The following is a 21,233-nucleotide window of genomic DNA, read 5'->3' on the forward strand; positions in this document are numbered from 1 at the left end:
AAAATATGAGAACTTTTAAATAGTTGATTTGATATTAACATTGATATATTTTTTTCTTCAAATTTTTATGATATATTCAAATATATATCTTATTCAAAAATAAAATCATTATTGTTTTCTTAAAAACACATAAAATCGTATTATAACATCGACATAGACAAATATAAAATAGAATATTAAAATCGAAAACTTAGATTTTAAAAGAAGAAAAGAAATAAAGTTTAATTTTGTCATATACCAAGGGTATATTTAAAATAAAGTGACAAAAAGTTATGTTAACTTATTGTAACATTAATTTAGCTAATGGTAAATCAAATGATTTTTTTCCAAAAAACTAAAATAAATAAATTAACTTATAGTCATCAAACCTAGTAGAAAGTACACAATAGGGATTAGATGAAATGGACATACCGCATTTTTCGCATTCTTAGTTGTCGTTTGAACACGCATACACAAACAGAAACTTGTATGTGTGTGTGTATATATATATATATATATATATATACACACACACACATATTATATGCATATATGAGATCCTAAGTTGGAAGAGAGAAGCAATATTTAACAGATGTCTAAAATGAGAATCGCAGTGATTGGTGCAGGTTTCAGTGGGCTGGTTGCGGCATATACTTTGGCAAAAGCAGGGGTAGATGTGGTGTTATACGAGGAGGACTATCTCGGTGGTCATGGTAACACCACCACCATCGACGGTGTCGATTTGGACCTGGCTTTCATGGTCTTCAATCGGGTAACTTTGTCTCCAATATTCGTTCATGCTCGATATAGTTTTTAAAAAGCATAGACTGCTTCTGACAAGCAAGTTAATTATATATATTTTTTGTTTGATGGATATCTGTTAAGTATAAGACATCTATTCATGAATTAATCTCCAAAGGAAGCTTTCGTTTTCAAAGTTTACAGTTCTGATAATAATAGTAAATATTTTTAAGGTATGACCTACATTCTAACTTATAACTGAATTACATTTTATCTATTTGTCTTCTATTTATGGAGTTGACATGCTTGTTAAGAACAAGGACAAGAAAAACATGCAAATTATCTGCTGTAAAACATGTGTTGTAATTTTTTGAGTGAGACTTATATGTGTGAATTGAAAGATTGTTCTTAATTAATTAGCCCTATGAAATTAGGAACAAATCTTGAAATATCTATTGATATTTCTAAAAGAAATATATTATTCAAGGATTTCCTATTTTTATAGGAACTTCATTACTAGAAACAATGGTATTTTCTCCTTGGTTGATTATAGTAGGCACAACATAAATAAGTCCAAACATGAAGCTAAAAAAGTGAGAAGCAAAATAATTTTCTGATAAATGGCCGGCATGAATATTTTCATGCTACAATATGTGTATGTATGTATGTATGTATGTATGTATGTATGTATGTATGTATGTATAGGCAGGTTCATGGGAAAACCCGGAAAAAAAATGAAAAACTGATGAGCACTCCTGTAACCATTCATCTAGACGTTATGCGTATGTACATACAAGTAATTGAAGTTGTTTCTTGGTTTTTATGCATATGTGCATGTTACAAATTATTTATATACACTTGTGCATACCGTCTAGATGAATATTTATGAGGGTATTATTTAGTTTTTCCATTTTTTTTGTAGTTTTCTCCTAAAGCTGGGCCTATATACACATACACACATGACAAATTAAATGCCAACCTTCTAAATATTGCAAACCTACAAACCAATATTTATGGAAATAATGAAGGTTTTTTTTATTATAGAAGATGATTGGAGTTCATTAATTATGATTAATTTTATATCAGAAACAATTAATATATTTATGAAATCATTATATTTTTTTAGATTGATGGACGATTGAGATTGATATGTAATCTTTCCATTGTTTGTATTTGAGTGGGAGTCTCTCTCTCTCTCTCTCTCTCTCTCTCTCTATATATATATATATATAGTGTGTGTGTGTGTGTATGTATGTGTATATGTGTGTGTCTGTGTATGTGCGTGAAAAACTGAGGAGTAATCGTTCATCTGAACGATATGCATATGTGCATACAAGTAATTGAAGTTGTTTTTTGGTTTTTATGCACGTGTACATGTTACAAGTTACTTATATGCACATGTACATACTGTACAGAGGAACGGTTACCTTGGTGTTCCTTAATTTTTCATTTTTTTATAGTTTTTCATGTGCATAGCGTCCAGATGAACTGTTACACATTGTAATCATCTATTTTTTACGCATTATAATCACCTTTTGAATATAATGTGACACAATAACAACAAGAACAAAAGACCCAAAAAAATAAAGACTCCAAAAAGCATTATGTAAGAATCTGAATACATGAACAATTAATATTTTTTTATTTGAGGACTTTTAGATTTTTTATTTATGCATGTTATAAGTTTTTTATTTATCGGAAGAATAAATTAATTAAATTCATTTATGAGTTGGCTAAATTACCTTCTATATTTATCTAATAAGTAACATAATTATCTTAAGTTAATGGCTTACATTGGATCTAACGGATCAAACAAATTCTAGGGTGCTCATTTAATTAAACTCATATATATAGCCATATGATCATTTGAGAAGTGTTAAATGTGTGAGAAGTAAAGAAGGGATCCTAACCGTTCCACTAAAAAATTAACGGTCAAAATTTGAAGGGTTGATTATGTAGCACCAGATGTTGCATGGTAACAACTAGCGAAAGATAAAAGGGTGGTTTTGTAATTTCTATAAATATGTGGCAAACAAATTATAATGTGTGCATGTGTGAATCCATGTGATTCACATATACACTATATGTGTGTATGTTAACTTTTATGATTCACATATGAAGTATATGTACATATATGAACCTCTGTGATACACATATGAACTATGTAATTGATTCACATATAAAATCATAGATTCTCATATGATATCAATTGTTTTCATTGTTATGTGTATATGTGAACCCAAATGATTCACATATGAGCTATTTTAAGTCATTTGCGTATGGACTATTTATTTTATTACAGATTAATTTTAAATTCATAGATAGCATCATACTTTTAGAATCAAAATTAACATCTTGGTCAAGATCGCTTTCTGGATTTAGATTCCTATTGAAAGAAAACGAGATTTGATCGAGAAAGAATTAAGAAGAAATTTGATAATTTTGACTAACCTAAATTTGTGATATATGATTGAGAAAAACACGATAATAGAATTGCCAAAAAATCGGATTTGATTTGCATATATGATCGATGATAGAATTGCGATATATGATCGAGAAAGAATTAAGAAAACATTAATGATAGAATTTAGATCCTTATGTTGCTATATCTCCATCGATGATAGAATTGCTTATTACCATATAACCCTTTCATTTAATAATAGTTGATCATTTAATCATTTGATCTAATGCCTCTACCTTTGCCTCGGCCTCTACCTTCAGATGTACCAATAGAAGCAAGGATAGGGGAATCCTCTTCCTCATTAGGATTGGGGCGGGTGATCTTTTCAGACCTTCTGGATCTACTAGTCATCTGTAGATATCAAAGTTAATAAACACATTTTCACATTCCTAAATATAATAAAGTGTCCAAGTTCAGTTATGTACCTGTAGATTCAAAATTACATTGGCCAGATGTAATCCGAATATACCTTACACACTGATCTCTTAACTTATCATATTTATATTCAAATGTGCTAACTATGTCTGGGACCCCTAATATGCCATGAAAAAGTTTAAGTCTAGGTATCATGCATGTGAATACCTAAATCTCTTAAACTCAAGCTCTGATACCACTTTCTGTAACACCCCCAAACTCACATTGCATATAACACATATTTTATTCATAGAATACATGTTCAAGCCCACAAAGGTCCAAAGTACAAGTGGCTACAATACAAAATACACAACTCAAAAATACCAAAATACATGCTCTTGTTCTACATATCATCTAATATCAAAATACATCCATCGATCTTCATAAGGCTAAGCACATAGAGAGATAATTCATAATTTGCCTTTCCCTTTACTATCATTGTATTCAACATTTCCTACAATACATATTTGAAAACACAAAATGAGGGTTAGACCTATAGGTCTAGTAAGATCCCTTTTTCCATGTAGTTGCAGGGTGGATATCACCAAAACATTGTTTTAATAAAATCACTTCACATAATGAAATATAATCCCACAATTTTGTTTGAGTCCATCGGACTTCTGGTTCCAAAGACCAGACTTAGAAAATATTTCAACAAACAAGAGGACCAGAGCTCCTCTGGTTCCTCTACCAGAGCTTCTGGTTAAGCCAACCAGAATCTCTTACTTAACCAAAATTCTCAAATGTTCATATATCAACATTACAGATAAGAAAATGGCTTTCCCAAGAATAAAATCATATTTTTCAAAAAAGATCTTGTATGACCAGAGCTCTGGTTCTACTAGCCAGAGCTTCTGGCTCAAAATGCAAGACCAACCAAAGCCTCTAGTCCAATGCGGTAGACCAACCAGAGCCCCTCTGGTCTATCTTTCTTATAAGAAAATCTCCAAGTATAAAACCTTTTTGAAAACTCTTTTATAAAATATAATTTTGATACAGAGCTCTTATTTATAGATACAGAGCATCTGGTTTAACTAAACATTTAGTTAAAAGACTTATAGATCTCAAATCATCATTCAGAACCCTCTGGTTCTATTACGAGGACCAACCAGAGCCCCTCTGGTTCCTTTCAAGGAACAACCAGAGCCTCTCCGGTTCTTCTTAAATCAAACACTTGTTCAAAACAGAGTTTATCCAAAACCATTGGCCATAGGCCAAGTTTTCTCCTTCTCAATAACATCAATACTATTATTTCTAATAAGAGCAACATCTCTGAGTCCTCAAATCACAAAGAAGTAAGAACTCAAATCTCTTGCAATCTTAAGAGACATAATAGCAAGAGCTATAATAACCACACACAATTGCCACCCTTATATCCAAAGGTACACCTCTCCTTGATATGCCACCCTTATAGCCGAAGGTACACCTCTCCTTGATATACCACCCTTATCCCATGGTACACCTCTCCTTGATATGCCACCCTTATTTCCTCATCAAAATCTATGGATTAGTTCCAAACGAAGACAGACCGAAGTCACAATCATCTTGATGAAACAGCCTCCATAGTTTTATCCACAAAATCTATAGATTAATCCCAAACGAAGACAGATCGAAGTCACAACCGTCATAATGAGATGTCCTCTATAGTTTTTAACCAATAATGGTTTCAAACAGTTTTATCATCAAAACTTTCAACTCAAGAACACTCTGTTCTTTAAATGGTTTCTCAAAACATCAAATCCCCTTTTAAATCCTCAAAACAGGATATCAATCCCAAAATTGTTTTAAATAATAGTTGATGTTTAATCTTTTCTAAAAAAGTTTCAAATTCCAAGATCATAAAACACTTCGTTTAAACTGTTTAGAAAACTGTTTTTACCTAAATCTCAAATCACCAAAACCCAGCAGTTTGTATAACAACATTTATAAAGGCTTCAATTATCAAAACTCATCTTATCAAACACAAAATTCTACAGATTAAATCACACAACAAATCTTCAAATAACACAGAATCTTCTAACACTTTGAGCAACAGATCTCCTCAAGAATACTCTCATCGCCTTAAACACACTTTTTTCTCTCTAAAAGTTTCTTTCTCAAATAAAGTGATAAAAGAAGATCTTATCTCTTTTTCTCTTTTTAAATATTTTCACCAAGGCGGTGGAGTCTTTTTATTAATATAAAATTCATAGGCGGTGGTAGGTTTTTATTATATTAAAACCATCTTTCTTCACCATGAAGATATCACATCTTCTTATTTTAATGATAAAACCCATGTATGCTTCACATCATATACGCACACACATGATTCATGTATGCACAATAACAATTTTTCACATACACGCATACTATTCATGCACTTAATTTAATATTATGCATGTTATCACGTAATTCACATAATGATCACGTATAAGATTACCTCAACCCCCAGGTTGTCTGAAACCTGGTTATAACAAGTTGCGTGCTTAATCAATTGTATATGGGTTTTAATCTTCGCATATTCTCACGACAAACATTGACACAATAAGCTAGATGGTGCATTCACGTCTTTTCACATCTTCCTTACCCAAACCCGACCTTAATGCTCAATTTGTACGTGGTTGATCTTTAGATTGATAGGTTATATTGAGCCTTATCCAGATATGTATGATGGATAATTATGCAGGTTACATATCCCAACACGATTGAGTTCTTTGAGAAGCTTGGAGTTGATATGGAGATTTCTGATATGTCATTCTCAGTGAGCTTAAATGAAGGTCATGGCTACGAATGGGGCAACCGAAATAGCTTCTCAAGTTTGTTTGCGCAAAAAGTGAACGTACTAAATCCTTGCTTCTTGAAGATGCTCAAGGAACTAACCAACTTCAAAGATGATGTTTTGAGGTACCTTGAAGAGCTTGAGCACAACCAACACAGTGGTCGCGATGAAACATTGTCGGATTTCATCCAGTCACATGGTTATTCCGAATTATTTCAAAAGGCTTATCTTGTAAGAGAACTTCAAAACTGTATATATATCCTTCCACAGGTTTAAGCTTGAACATGCAAATATGTTTAAATGAATTTACATCGAAATGTGAAATGTGAATGTAAACTACAGGTTCCAATATGCTCTTCAATCTGGCCTTGCCCTACAGAAGGAGTTATGAGATTCTCTGCTACTTCTGTTCTCACATATTTTCGCAATCACCATCTATTTCAGGTATATCTATTCATATATGTTCAGACGTACTGAAAGTATTTGAACTTTTCACAAGTGTAGTTAGGACATGAATTCTTTTCGATGATCATTAACGTATCCTCCATCTTCTGTTAGCTTTTCAATGGCCCTCAATGGCTTACTGTCAGGCACGGTTCACATAATTACATTAAAAAGGTGATGTATTAGTTTTCTTATCTTGGTTAGCATTGTTAGGCAATAAATCTTCCCATGTTTCAAAGTTAGATCATCCTAACTATATGCACGAATGAGTAACAGGTGAAAGAAGAACTGGAGTCTAGAGGCTGCCAAATAAGAACACGTTCCGCGGTTCAGTCTGTCTCCAAAATCGATAATGGTAAATAAATTATTTTTATACCTCATCAATTACTGTTTTCCTCTACATTTATTAATGTTATGGAGTATTTATGGAGTATCAACAGGTTGTTTGATATTCTGTGAAGATGGTTCGCAAGAAAAGTATCATGGATGCATAATAGACGCAGATGCCCCAGATACCCTTAGAATGTTAGGAGAAGAAGCTACACATGAAGAAAAGAGAATACTTGGAGCTTTTAGTTATGTTTACAGGTATGTTTCTTCAAATTGGAATATGTTTGCAGTTGTGTACTTCGTCTGGCTAAGGAATATGCATGATTCTCAATGAACTCCTTGATTATATCTTCCATTTATTTGTGATTATCCTACATGTAGTTTGTACCTAAAAAGTATAATGTGTTCATTTTAATGTGTGATTTATAAATCTCATCTTTTTTAATGTGTTCATTTACAAACTCTAATTCTCATGATTATGGCAGTGACATTGTTCTACATCATGACAAAAATCTAATGCCTCGAAACCAGAGATCATGGAGTGCATTGAATATACTTGGAACCAAGGATAATAAAGTATGCTTAACATACTGGTTAAACATGCTTCAGGTATGTATGACAGTCCTGCATCCTAACTTTGATATGTATATATGTGAATCAATAAAAAAGTTGATATAAATTTTGTTTATCTTCTTATCTTGGAAACAACATTCTTTAAACTTTTATCTTCATGCACTGCACCTTTTATGAAACTTAGATGAATAAAACACGATAAGAGGTTAGCAAGAACAACAAACAATGTCTTGAGAAAACATGGAACAGTAGCTACTAGATTGTAGTTGTACCTAGGGGATTTTCCATCACCATCAAGTTTTCCTAGTTGCCATTGCATTTCTATGATCGCCAAAGATATTTCTGACTCTTCAACTACCATTATTAAATTAATGTAGAAAATCGATGATGATGATGATGGGCTACCTTTTCTGCTTACTCGTAATCCATCCCGAACACCAAAAACCACATTGCTTAAGCAGTCAATGGGACAACCAATTCCAACTGTTGCAGCATCAAAGGCTTTAGCTGAGCTTAACCACATTCAAGGGAAGAGAGGAATTTGGTTTTGTGGATCATACCAAGGTAGTTTTTGTTGGAGTTAAAGAGAAGAAACATCAAGTATACGTTGAACGTTTGAAATGAACAAAAGTAATCTGCAGAAATTTTCTGCAGTTTCTGCACAAACTTTTCTGCAGTTTCTGCACATGCATAAAAAAGGGAGTTTGCTATAACAGTAATTTCTAATTAACACCAACAACTCCAATGTGCAATGGGTATTATCCAACATAAATATACATAGCCAAGGGTCATACCCTTAAGGCCAAAAGGCACGACCTTTCACTAATACACACCCCTACCTATTACCAAACGATGTACCTGTTCAGAAATAACTGTCAGACAGAAACTAACATAATTGTAACTGTCATATGTCTAACTTATTTTTAACAGTTTTCATCCTCTTCGAGCGTTGAAAGTTATATATGCTCATTCCTTTAAAAGCCATAAAAGGGTTCATTGCCTAAAATTAGGATTATAGGAGCAGTTGTTCGTTGTTAGATCAGTAAGTATACCAATATCTTTTTCTTGAATTCATGATTATAGGAGCAGTTGTTCGTTGTTAGATCAGTAAGTATGCTCCTCTATGTTCTTGCTCTAATTACTTCTTAATTTTGCCAACTCTTATTTATTTATATAGGTTATGGATTCCACGAGGATGAATTGAAGGTAACTCATTTCGTAAATTAGTACCTTTGCACAATTCACGTTTTAGGCAATATACATCCTTTAGGTAGAAAAATAAAGTGACAATATTATATTTTGCTTAAAAGAAAATAATTGCCTAAAATGGGAATTGCTCTAAGTAGGTAGGTTGCTATATAATGCATATAGCCAAAAACATTTAGGACACAGTACTTTGCTTCAATTTTTTATATGATATTCACTTCAAAAGGCTTTTCACTGTATTGCAGGCGGGTGTGGTTGTAGCAAATGGCATGATTAATCAGAGTTATGAATTTCTGAACAACCCCAAACAAATGGTACCCTCTTTGATGGAAGCCGGAGCACGATCGCTTGTTGTTAGGTTCCTTCGAGATTATATTGCTATTGGCACTTTAATGTGAGTCATGGTCTTATATATAGCATCCATCACCTTAAAAATCTCGAGGGTYTGTTTCACACATAAGCCAAGTTATTCATTTTAGTAGATAATGCTACCCATCTTTTGTGCATTAATCGTCCATTACATTTGTTCAACCAATACTCTCCATTGAATGATTTTGGGCTCTTGAGGCCTTAGATGTATGTTATCAATTTTATGTGGTTTGTTTATTCCAACACTGAATGAAGGTGCGTAAGCAAAAGCATATATACATCTATTTCTTTCAGTTTATTGGAAGATGGTGGCGAGACGTTCACCTTTGAAGGAACCATACAGAAGGGCCCTTTGAAAGTTTATATGAAGATTCACAATCTCCAATTTTACTGGAAGGTCAATGTTCTGAATTAGTGTTTATATTTCATTTTCATGGTTATCTTGTTATTAAGGTTTTGCTAAATGGTTTGTCATGCTGAATCTTCAAGCAGATTGTAACAGAAGCTGATATAGGTCTTGCTGACGCATACATAAATGGAGACTTCTCATTCGTTGATAAAACAGAAGGCCTTTTACACATGATTATGGTAAAGTCATTGTTTTTGTTGATATTCAAGGAGTTGCATGCTTCTCGTGCTTCCTTTTTGAACTTCGCCTGTTTTGCAGATTTTCATTGTGAATGGTGATTTAAAAACATATGCATCAAAGTCTAACAAAAGGTACTTTTAGCTTTCATAGTAATGTCTCATGTTGCATGGTTTATAGTTGTTCACACTATTAATAGAATTTGCTATGTCTTGCTTCAGGGGTTGGTGGACGCCAATGTTTTCGACAGCTATAATAGCATCTGCAAAGTACTTCTATCATCATGTTATGAGGCAAAACAGTATTACTCAAACGCGCAGAAACATATCTCGCCACTATGATTTGGCATGTGGATGGTTTTACATTATATTTGAACTTCTATAATTCTAAAACTAACTATTAGAGCACAATTTAACATATATATTTATATGTGTTTTTAGAGTAATGAACTATTCGCTCTCTTCTTGGATGAGACGATGACATACTCATGTGCAATATTCCAGGTAAGTACTTCAAATTCATTTACAGTTTTGTTCCTTGTTTCATAATCAAGGACAACTCATCTTCATGGAATTTTATATAGAATGAGGATGAAGACTTGAAAGAAGCACAAATGAAAAAAATATCTTTGTTGATCGAAAAGGTGAGTGTTTAGGTATCGTGTTGTCGTTTTTCTAAGCAAATGCCCACCAGAAATGAGTGATTTTGTCCCCTAAAACATGTATAGGCACGAGTTGATAAGAACCATGAAGTTCTTGAGATAGGCTTTGGCTGGGGAACTTTAGCTATTGAAATAGTCAAACAAACTGGATGTAAATACACAGGCATCACTCTCTCAAAAGAGCAACTCAAATATGCAGAAAGGAAAGTGAAGGAATGTGGCCTACAGGTATGTTATTTATAAAAAGAAAAATCCACCATTGCATGTATTTTGGAAACAAGTATTACTCTATCTTCCTTCTTCAAGTTCTTTAATGCACTTCACTATTCAGGACCAAATCAAATTCCAACTATGTGATTATAGGCAACTACCCGACACTTTGAAGTTCGATAGAATTATATCCTGGTGAGTTAGAGCATGTCACATCTCTATGACTCCTTCATAACAATATATGGTTATCTAAGCAATGTCTATTTTCAGTGAAGTGATAGAACATGTTGGCCATGAATACTATGAGGATTTTTTTAGATGTTGTGAATCATTACTGGTAGAAGATGGGATTTTTGTACTACAGGTATTCATCTTTAAATCTCTAAAAGGAACAAGCTTGTACTAACTTAAGAAAAATGTACATTTTAAGTAGAATACTAATTTGCAGTTGCAATCTTTGGAATATCTTAGTTTATCTCAGTCCAAGATGGAAGGTATGATGAAAGCCGACGTACCCCAGGCTTTATTAACGAATACATATTTCCCGGGGGGTGCCTACCTTCGCTTAATAGATTAACATCAGCCATGGCCGCATCATCGAGACTCTCGTAAGTAGAATAGATATGAACACATTAGAGGACAAGGTAACAGCAAATTATTAGCTTTACATATTAAATGTTGCAGTGTGGATCACGTAGAAAAGATAGGAACACATTATTACCGAACACTCAGACATTGGAAGACCAACTTCATGAAAAACAAAAGGTAATGAAAAATACTATCGTTTTATCAAGTGACTATATCTTTCATGAATCCTATTATTTTATCTGACTGTTGGGTATTTAGCAAAATCCTTTCCTTGGGCTTCAACCAAGAATTCATCCTCACTTGGGAATACTACTTTGATTATGTTGCTGCTGGCTTTAAGAGTGAGACAATTGGGGACTATCAGGTACTTTTCGAAACACAAGATCATCATCCTTGAGAAACACAATACTTTACAATCATTTTTGCACTCATCATCCTTGCAAAACACCTAATCATCACAACATTTTTCGTTTTCTTATTGATTAAAGGTTGTGTTCTCGCGGCCTGGAAATGTTTCCACATTACAACTGGGAGATCCATGCATGGGTGTTATTTGAGCTTGGTGAGCATGTGTCTCTCTTGTCGAATATCGAGTTCTGCTTACCTTACAGAACCTAGTAACTTCTTTCATGTGAACTTAATATCTGATGCGTCATTGGGTCTACATGTCATGTGGACCTGCTATTAATAATAAACAATACATCAGTCTTATCAAAACTTCTCTAATCCTTGATATATATGTAATGTATATGTGTGCATCTTATCGCCCATAACCTACTTGCAAATGGATATACTGTATACATTTGGTTTGGTTTGTTAGTCTCATGGAAGTTTATGATGGTATCCGGTCGAGCTCTTATTTTCCCCTCAACAACATATGAAAGTTGTCATCATGATTTGGGTTTAATTTTAACCACTATTACTACCATAATAAAAAAGGCATACATAAAAACGTTGTTGGAATCGGGTTACATGGTCTCAAACCATAAAGTTGCAAATTTTTATGCAATAGCAACGATAAATGTGTCAAATTTGTTAATAAACAATGTGAAACAAATTTGGATCCAGGAGGGCGATGTAAAGCATGTTTCTAATGAACTGTGTGCCACGTGCAATGGTGCATAACTAAATAGGGACCACATGTGAAGTCAGACACCTTTAGTCTTGATCGGTCCTGAGGTTTCGGATGCTCATGAAGAAAAGCCAACAACAGCCCCTTATATACGCATATGAAAAATAAAATAAACTATTTGAAGGGATTTTGATCGTAAAGCTAGACGGTTCATTCCCACATCCATTTTTATTTACATTTAACAAAAATGATACAACGAGGAGATATAAATCAAAACCCTATATGACAAAATATAAAATACATCACCTAAAATAATGCGTTCTTGTACAAATATATCCTCACATACATTATCAAAGTTTTCATCATCACAAACATTGTTAATGTTTTCACTACCATCATTAATATTTTCAAAGCTTTTGTTATCATTTGGATTATCAACAAATTCTTCACAAGGATTTTCAATGGGACTTTCAGAAACATTTGCTTGTCTAACAATAAATTTATTCATAGCTCATTGCATGAAGGTCCAATATAACTTACTAATAGCCGTCGAAAGCCACGAAGGCCCAATAAGCCCATAAAGTTCCAATAAACTTATTCCATGTATACATGTATGTATCATGTACAGGGCTAGGGGGCGACGGCCCAGGGCAGCATCTAGCCCAAGGGCATCAAATTTTATAAAGCCCAATGTATTATATAGGTTCAGTTTCATTTGGGCCTAGAAGAAAATTATTGTTACCGTCCATCATCGACTCTCGCTCGCCTCGCCTATGGCCTACCTCGCTCTGTCTCTCACAGTTCACACACTCTCAATCGCAAACGGTAAACGCTCTCACTCTCAATCGCAATCGCAATCGGCAAACCCTCTCGCTGTCGCTCTCTCTGCCTGACTGCCTCTCTCGAGAGTCGGTCTGCGGCTGCCTGCCGGCAACTGTCGTCGCTCTCTGCTGTCTCTCGGCTCTGCGCCTCTGCCTCTCGGCTCGCTCTCGCTCTCTCCGCCCTACAGAACACTAGAATGACTATCTACTATTGTGACTTGTGAGGTAAGTTGAGTGAGGTTAGGGAAACTTAACTTAGGGTTTTTATTACTTATTTACTTTACTTAATTTATGTTTTAATTTTCTAATTCTTGTTTGATTGCAAAACCTAATAATGAACAGAAGCTGTGAAATTGGTCACTTTCACTTACTCTTAGATATTAGGGTTGTTTAGAAATTAGGGCTGTGAAATTGAGCATATGACTAGCTTGGGAATTTACTAATACTGTATGTATCAATGTGTGCCTAATTGCCTACTTAGGTTTTCTATCAAGTGTCAGCATTAGTTAGGTTGGGACTTGTGGTTGTTTTTGGGGTTGTTTCCTTTTGCAATTTCTAAGTAAAATCCATGAAATGATTCTGGTTACTCACTTGACTGTTCTCTCTTAACTTTGCAATTTTACATATGAAACACATGATTGTCATTGGTTAAGACCCTAAATATGATTATATGAAACACATGATGGACTAATGGAGTCATGCAATTGCTAATTTCATAGGTAAACACTTAAGTGAATAAAACTAGGAGGACAAAATTAGTGAAGTAGGAATGAGCCATTGATGTTGTAAAGTGTAAATAATTGAAGAAGAACCAACCAATTAAATGTTTACACTTGGATTGAAAAGATATGAGTGTTGATTTTGGTTTATACAGAAGACATAGGATGTAGTAAATGGGGACAAGTAGACGAGTTGGTTTATGATGCTCCTTATTTTGGTTTTGGACAAGTAGATGAGTTGCTGTTTAAATGCAAGGGCTATAACAACTTGATTAATGAAACCTTAACATATTATTTTAAAGCAAACACTCAACTCTAAGATCACACTTATGAACAAAAAACACTAATGGATCTCTCGGTCTACGGAGGAAAAAGCTAGACAACTGTAAATTATCACATTTGGATGTTTTTAATTGGGCATCATTTGGACTTTTCGCCATGGGCATAAAAAATCTCAGGACCGGCCCTGATCATATATCATGTTACACATATCGACTACATAGATACATATGTATACACAAATATACATATACATACATATATCCACTACACATATGCATACATAGATGCACATACATACATATGTCCACTATTACATACGTACATACATACATACATACACCTATAATTACATACATACTATATACTACACACATATGTTGGATAAGATGTGTCACAATAACAAAGCTAGCAAGTGATTTCTAAGGTCCCTTCAAAATATAAATCCAGAGACACAACAAACCCGACAACAAATGCGGATAACAATGATCCAGATGTTGCACAATGACACTATCGAAAAATAAATAACCCCAAATATAGATAATAACAATATATGTTATTATCTATGTAAACGACAAGTTCACAAAATAACAACACGATAATTTAGCGTTGTTCCACTATCGGTGTGATAGTGTACGTTGAATGCACAATCAATAACCTTGAATGCACAATCTACTTACACAAGGTAGAGCAAAGTGAAGCTCTAAAGCATTAACAAAGTAATTCCTTCAAAGATGTCATTTTGTCACCTGTGGTAATATCTTCTCTCTCTGCCAAAGTTCCCAACGGCACTAACACAAACGAAGATGGATCAAGTTTGAGCAATGCTCAAACTTAGCTGGCGGTAGTGACTTAGTGAACGTATCAACGACATTATCGTCTGTCAGGACTTTCTTCAAATAGACAATTTTCGCTTCATGTAATCTCATAAGATATGCATCACGCACATTTATGTGCTTTGTTCGATAACTGAAAGCCAAATTAGTTTCCAAATGGATGGCACTCTGATTATCACAGAAAATGCGCACGAAAGATTGCCTGAAGCCTAAGCCATTCATCAATTCTTTCAACTGGACCGCTTTCTTTGTAGACTCAACCACCGCAACGAGTTTGACTTTCGTTGTTGACAATGCCACAATGGACTGTAACCGTGATCTCCAACTGACGGTTGTTCCATCCAAGATAAATACATAACCGGATGTGGATCTCCAACCTACTCGATCACCTGCATAATCAGAATCACAAAATCTAACAATTTCACAATCATTGTGTAAACCAAATATAAGACCATGTGTCGCGGTTCCGTTCAAATATTGAAATGTTGTTTTAACAGCTACCCAATGTGATAAACCCAGATTCGCAAGAAACTGACTCACCATTCCGACACAATGCGCGAGATCGGGACGGGTACACACCATGGCGTACATGAGACTCCCGACTGCACTAGCATATGGAACATTTGACATGTCAGCCTTTTCCTTGTCATCCTTCGGACAAACTTCACTTGTAATCTTGATGTGCTTCGGTAGCAGAGTGCTAGACATCTTGGCACCATCAAGATTGAACTGCTTCAATATCTTTTGGATATAAGCTTGTTGTGTTAATCTAAGAGTATGAGACTTTTTGTCCCGAATAATTTTCATGCCCAAAATCTTCTGCTCCACGCCGAGATCCTTCATTTCAAATTTTGACTTCAACTTATCTTTCAGGCGTTCGATTTCTGATCGGTCCTTGCAGGCAATAAGCATGCCATCTACATAAAGAAGAAGATAAGTGAAAATACCACTACATTGTCTATGATAAACACAAGCGTCCTTTTCTCTTCGCTCAAATCCAGAGTGAGCATAAACAAATCAAACTTCTTATACCACTGACGAGGCGACTGTTTAAGTCCATAGAGGGACTTCTTGAGCTTACATACATAATCTGGCTTGCCATCAGAGATGAAGMCTTYGGGYTGCTTCATGTAAATAGTTTCCTCCAAATCTYCGTGTWGRAAGGCGGTYTTCACATCTAACTGTTCTAGTTCCAAATCATGTATAGCCACGATTGCCAAAAGAACATGAATAGATGTATGACGTACAACAGGAGCAAAAATATTGTCATACTCGATACATTTCCGTTGAGCAAAGCCTTTAGCAACGAGACGAGCCTTGTACCGATTGTCATCTTTGACTTTGAAAACCCACTTGCAACCAATAGCATGGCTACCCTTTGGTAATGGACATAAGTCCCAAGTATTGTTCTTCAAGAGAGCTTTCATCTCTTCTTGCATGGCTCCAAGCCATTTAGAACTGTGGGTCGAGGCCAATGCCTCTTTTATATCAAATGGCTCCTATTTCCCTACTTGCAAAACGAACTCCAGCTTATTTGTAAAACTCATGTTAGCAAAATCCCAATCTCCATACCTGTTAAGCAGTTGAATAGTCCTTTGGCTATGCCTGGTAGGTGCAGTAACTAGGATTGTATCGCCTTGGTCTCTACCATCATTCAAAATCTCTTCTTCAAAATCACTAGTAGAAGTCGTTGGTGGAAGGACTTCTTCAACATTAACGGGTGATACTGAACTAGTATCAAGAGTAGATGAACTGGGAATGTAAGGACTGTCTATTGTCTCCACATCATCGACAGTAGGAGAAATAGTAGTAACGACTTCCGGGTATTGAGAGGACTAAAAATCATGTGACTTCAACATGACTGATTCATCAAATGTGACGTGACGAGGATGAATCACTTTACGAGTCAAGGGGTTCCAGATTCTGTAACCCTTGATACCATCTATATAGCCGAGCAAAGATCCTTTCGTGGCTCTTGGATCTAGCTTGTCTTGTCCTCAAACATGAACATAAACAGAACAACCAAATACATGTATGTATTTTAAACAGATATTTCTTTTACCTCTCCAAATTTCTTCTGGAATCTTCCCCTCGATAGCCGAGCAAGGTAACTTGTTAATAATGTGCACCGCGGTGTGAAGTGCTTCGGCCCAGAATGATATAAGGAATCCCAATGTCGACAATATATATCGGACCTTTTCAAGCAAAGTCCTATTCATCCGCTCGATAACCCCATTAGACTGAGGGTCGCCTGGTGTGGTGTAGTGACGATGGATGCCTTTATGCAAACAAAAGTCTTTGAAGTTACCACTAGTAAATTCTCCACCGTTATCAAATCTGAGCACTTTCAACATCTTGCCAGTCTCAACTTCTACTCGTGCTAACCAAGTCTTGAATGTTTCGAAGACATTTGACTTTAACTTTAACACATACACCCAAAGCTTATGTGATAAATCATCAATAAACAAAACAAAGTATTTACCTCTACTAAGGGACGGAGTACTAGATGGTTCCAAGACGTCTGTATGAACATAATCGAGGATTCTTTTAGTGTTGTGTTTTCCAACACCAAAAGAAACACGCGTCTGCTTTCCTTTGACACATCCTGAACAAAAATCTAGGCTAGCAGGTACGGTGACTCTAATGAGATTTCGCTAATGCAAAATCTCCAAATTCTTCTCGGATGTGTGGTCCAAACGAAGATGCCATAAGCAAGTAACATCGGGATTCTGTGAACTATCGGCCACACATGATTCCGAAGAAATAGTCTCACCAATGAAATGAAAAAGGTTATTTTCTGCTTGTTCACCTTTCATTACAACAAAACTTCCTGAGAGACACGCAAACTCCCATCTTCAATCCGAATCTTGCAACCCAATTTGGACAGTTGTCCAACAAAGATCAAGGAACGAATCATGGGTGGAACAAATTTGACATTTTTCAATGTCCGAATACACCCATCAAACATCTTGATATGCACAGTGTCGATACCCTTAGTAACACACGAAGTACTGTTTCCAATATAAATATTGTTACCTTCAACTTTTTTGAAGGTAGAAAAACAATCACGGAATGGTGTCATATGGCAAGACGCACCAGTATCTAACACCCATTGCCTATTACCTTATGGTGGTGTAACTGTGGCAGAGAAGCCATCTTGCTCCTCTTCGGTTGCAATAGCTGACGATTCATAGTTGTCTTTGTCTTTATTTTTAAGACTCAGACAATCTTTCACCCAATGACCTGGCTTGTGGCAGTAATTACAATTGCCACATGCCTTTGATTTCCCGCGAGAACCAGATCGGCAGGACTGAGGGCGCCCACGGTTTCTTCTTCTATAAGACTGTTGATCGTCTCGACCTCTTTCAGCAAATAGGCCTTGACTATGATTGTTCTCCCTTGAATTGTTATCGATTCTCCTTTGAATTCTTTGATCTTTAGAAATCATTCATGTTTTCACATCAGATTAAGAAAGAGTTTCTCTTCCATAAATAAAACTGTTAGTGAATTGGGAATATTTCTCGGGAAGTGAATACAACAAGATCATAGCAAGTGCTTCTTCATCTTTAGCAAGAAGCGCATCTGTTGCCTTCAACTTCATAATGATATCTTCGAATTCTGTCATATGAGCTTTAATTATTTTGCCTTCCTTCATTTTGAAGAAGAGACACGACCTCATTGGTAACAATCTGTTGGTCAAGGTTTTCTTGAGATATAAATTCTCAAGCTTGCTTCAAATACCTGCAGTTGTTTTTTCAGACACAATCTCAGATATAACATTTTCTCCCCTATACATCTGCAAAGTAGTAAATGCCCATGCTTCCATTTCTCTAGCCTTAAGGTCAGACATATTTGGGTCTAACTCATCTTTGGCAAATTCTACTGGATGGACTCCGTTCTTTCTAAGTGCAGCAGATGTTGTGAACTGCCATTTACCAAAATCACCGTCCCCGTTCCAAGTCTGTATACGAATCCCAGCCCCAGATAAATTAAATGTACCCTCTTGGTATGGTCTTTGGGTCTGGTTTGAGGAACCGACACCAAATGGATTTTCTACTTCAGCCATAAAGACAAAAAAAATGCACACTAGTTTATGTAAATTTTCTACACAAACCTCAAATCTAGATCTGAAGCTCTGATACCAATTGTTGGATAAGATGTGTCGCAATAACAAAGCTAGCAAATGATTTTTAAGGTCCCTTCAAAATAGAAATCCAGGGACACAACAAATGCATATAACAATGATCTAGATGTTGCACAATGATTCTATCGAAAAATAAATAACCCCAAATATAGATAATAACAATATATGTTATTATTTAAACGACAAGTTCACAAAATAACAACACAAGAATTTAATGTGGTTCCACTATCGGTGTGATAGTGTACATCCACAAAAGAGAGAGAGCAAGAATATTATTAACACAAAGGAGATTACAAAGTGTTTGTACAAAGATCTTTAAATCCACAATCAACTAGTAAGTCTTCCAGAATATCAAGAATTTTAAGAACACTCTCGTATCTCTCTCTCACACACACACATATATATAGAATATACTAGCAAGAGAGAGTGTTGTAGCTAGAGGAAAAATAGAAACCGGGGTATGTTAAAATGTTGGGGCCAAATGGTTATTTATAACCAAACAAAGAGTAAGGAGCAAGCTTGGAGGATGAGTAGTGAGCAAGCATGGCAAGGGTAGGGAACAAGCTTTGTGGAGTAGTCACCAAGTTTTGATGAGTAGTGACCAAGTCTCGGTTTTACTGATTTGGTCATCGAGTGTAGCATCCATAAACACAAGTAATATATCTTATATTACAACAACATATACCCACATACATACATGCATAATTACATTATCGACGAATAACCGCGGATTTCCGACGGACAACAAAAAAATAAATTTCCATTGACTTCCGCCGGTCATTTGCCACTAAATATTTGGAAAAAATATTTTTTTTCCCGACAGAAAAAAAAATTAATTAACTTTAATTGCATTACATTACCGGTGGATTTTTGATTAATTTTTTTTAAATTAACATATGCCGGTATTTTAATGTAATTAGAGTTAATTATTTTTTTTTAAATTACTTAAAATTAAGATTTTCTACAATTTAAGGCGGATGCTGGTGGCCTCCGGTAATTCTAAAAAAACTTAATTTTAAGAGGATTTAATTTGCTTTAATGGATCTATTAAGATTTATTCGGTTTTATTAGGCTTTAATGGATCTATTAGACTTTATTTTGTCGTTTTAGGTTTTGATGGATGTTAGTTGGGCTTTAGATTCTTATTGTGATTTAATAGGTTATAGTTGGACTTTAATGGTTCTTATTGGGTTTTTAAAGGATTTATTGGGTTTTAATGAATTTATTGGGTTTTATTTGGTTTATTAGACTTTAATGGATTTATTGGACTTCATTTGGTCGTATCGGGGTTTAATGTATGTTAGTTGGGTTTTATTTGGTCTTATTGGGTTTTAATGGTTCCATTTCCCTTTTTATAGATATAAAAATTTAGAATAAGTTATTATTTTGTTTTAATTAAATCTTATGCGATGTAATTTATATGTAATAATAAGATATTTTAATTTTCATTAATTGATAATAATCGTTTATATTTCATTAGTTTAGTGTATTATTAATTTTAATTTCCACTCATTTACTTTATCACATATACATCATTTACTGTTAATATAATACATGTCGGATATGTGTATGTGTGTGTGTGTATATATATATATATCAGTGCATGTATAAAAAAAGATATATATATATATATATATATATATATTGAAGTTTGGGTTAGTTTAGGAAGTTGACCAATCTTGAGGGGTTAGTTTTTCATAACCCACTTTAACTTTGTAATTTGGATGATGGGCTTGGGCTTTTGTACGTAGATTAGGGTTTTTTTTTCTTGTTTAACCTAAACCTAACTCCTGTAATTGTGATAATCGCTTGAGAGAAACCGTAAGAGCTTGGAAGAGTCCATTGAGAACCTATGAGGGAACCCGACGGCCAAAAGCAAGCAAGGTTCCATCGATTTCTTGTCGATTCGAGGTAAGTTTTTGTCCCAGTCTCGAATCTATACATTTAGTAGTTGAGTTATAAATTTTGGGATTGTTTAAGGAAGATTTGAGTTGTTCCGGTGACTCGAAGGTCACCGATTCGATCAATAATAATGGCAGCAA

The 21,233-nt window shown here is 34.8% G+C and overlaps 1 protein-coding gene across 1 annotated transcript; it reads left to right on the forward strand.

The window, feature by feature from the left end:
* Positions 1–571: 571 nt before the first annotated feature.
* On the forward strand, positions 572–11,958 carry LOC112517181. Its single transcript, XM_025124535.1, has 23 exons — positions 572–751; positions 6,261–6,584; positions 6,696–6,797; positions 6,912–6,971; positions 7,074–7,152; positions 7,238–7,385; positions 7,613–7,736; positions 8,078–8,264; positions 8,878–8,906; positions 9,152–9,300; positions 9,570–9,672; positions 9,768–9,863; positions 9,943–9,995; positions 10,083–10,206; positions 10,302–10,364; positions 10,445–10,504; positions 10,589–10,750; positions 10,854–10,927; positions 11,003–11,096; positions 11,204–11,340; positions 11,417–11,497; positions 11,579–11,684; positions 11,809–11,958. Exons 1-23 carry the CDS (start codon positions 572–574, stop codon positions 11,875–11,877), a joined length of 2,604 nt encoding a protein of 867 aa, XP_024980303.1. The 3' UTR covers positions 11,878–11,958.
* The last annotated feature ends 9,275 nt before the right edge of the window (positions 11,959–21,233 follow it).

The sequence above is a fragment of the Cynara cardunculus genome, assembly GCF_001531365.2.
Source record: "Cynara cardunculus var. scolymus isolate 2C chromosome LG 8, CcrdV1, whole genome shotgun sequence".
NCBI lineage: Eukaryota > Viridiplantae > Streptophyta > Magnoliopsida > Asterales > Asteraceae > Cynara > Cynara cardunculus.

Excerpts from the sequence above, each read along its gene's own strand:
- LOC112517181 (XM_025124535.1), top strand. The coding sequence starts at position 572 with ATGTCTAAAATGAGAATCGCAGTGATTGGTGCAGGTTTCAGTGGGCTG. Across the intron at positions 11,097-11,203 it reads ATGGGATTTTTGTACTACAG|TTTATCTCAGTCCAAGATGG; the intron begins GTATTCATCTTT and ends GGAATATCTTAG. Across the intron at positions 11,498-11,578 it reads AACTTCATGAAAAACAAAAG|CAAAATCCTTTCCTTGGGCT; the intron begins GTAATGAAAAAT and ends TTGGGTATTTAG.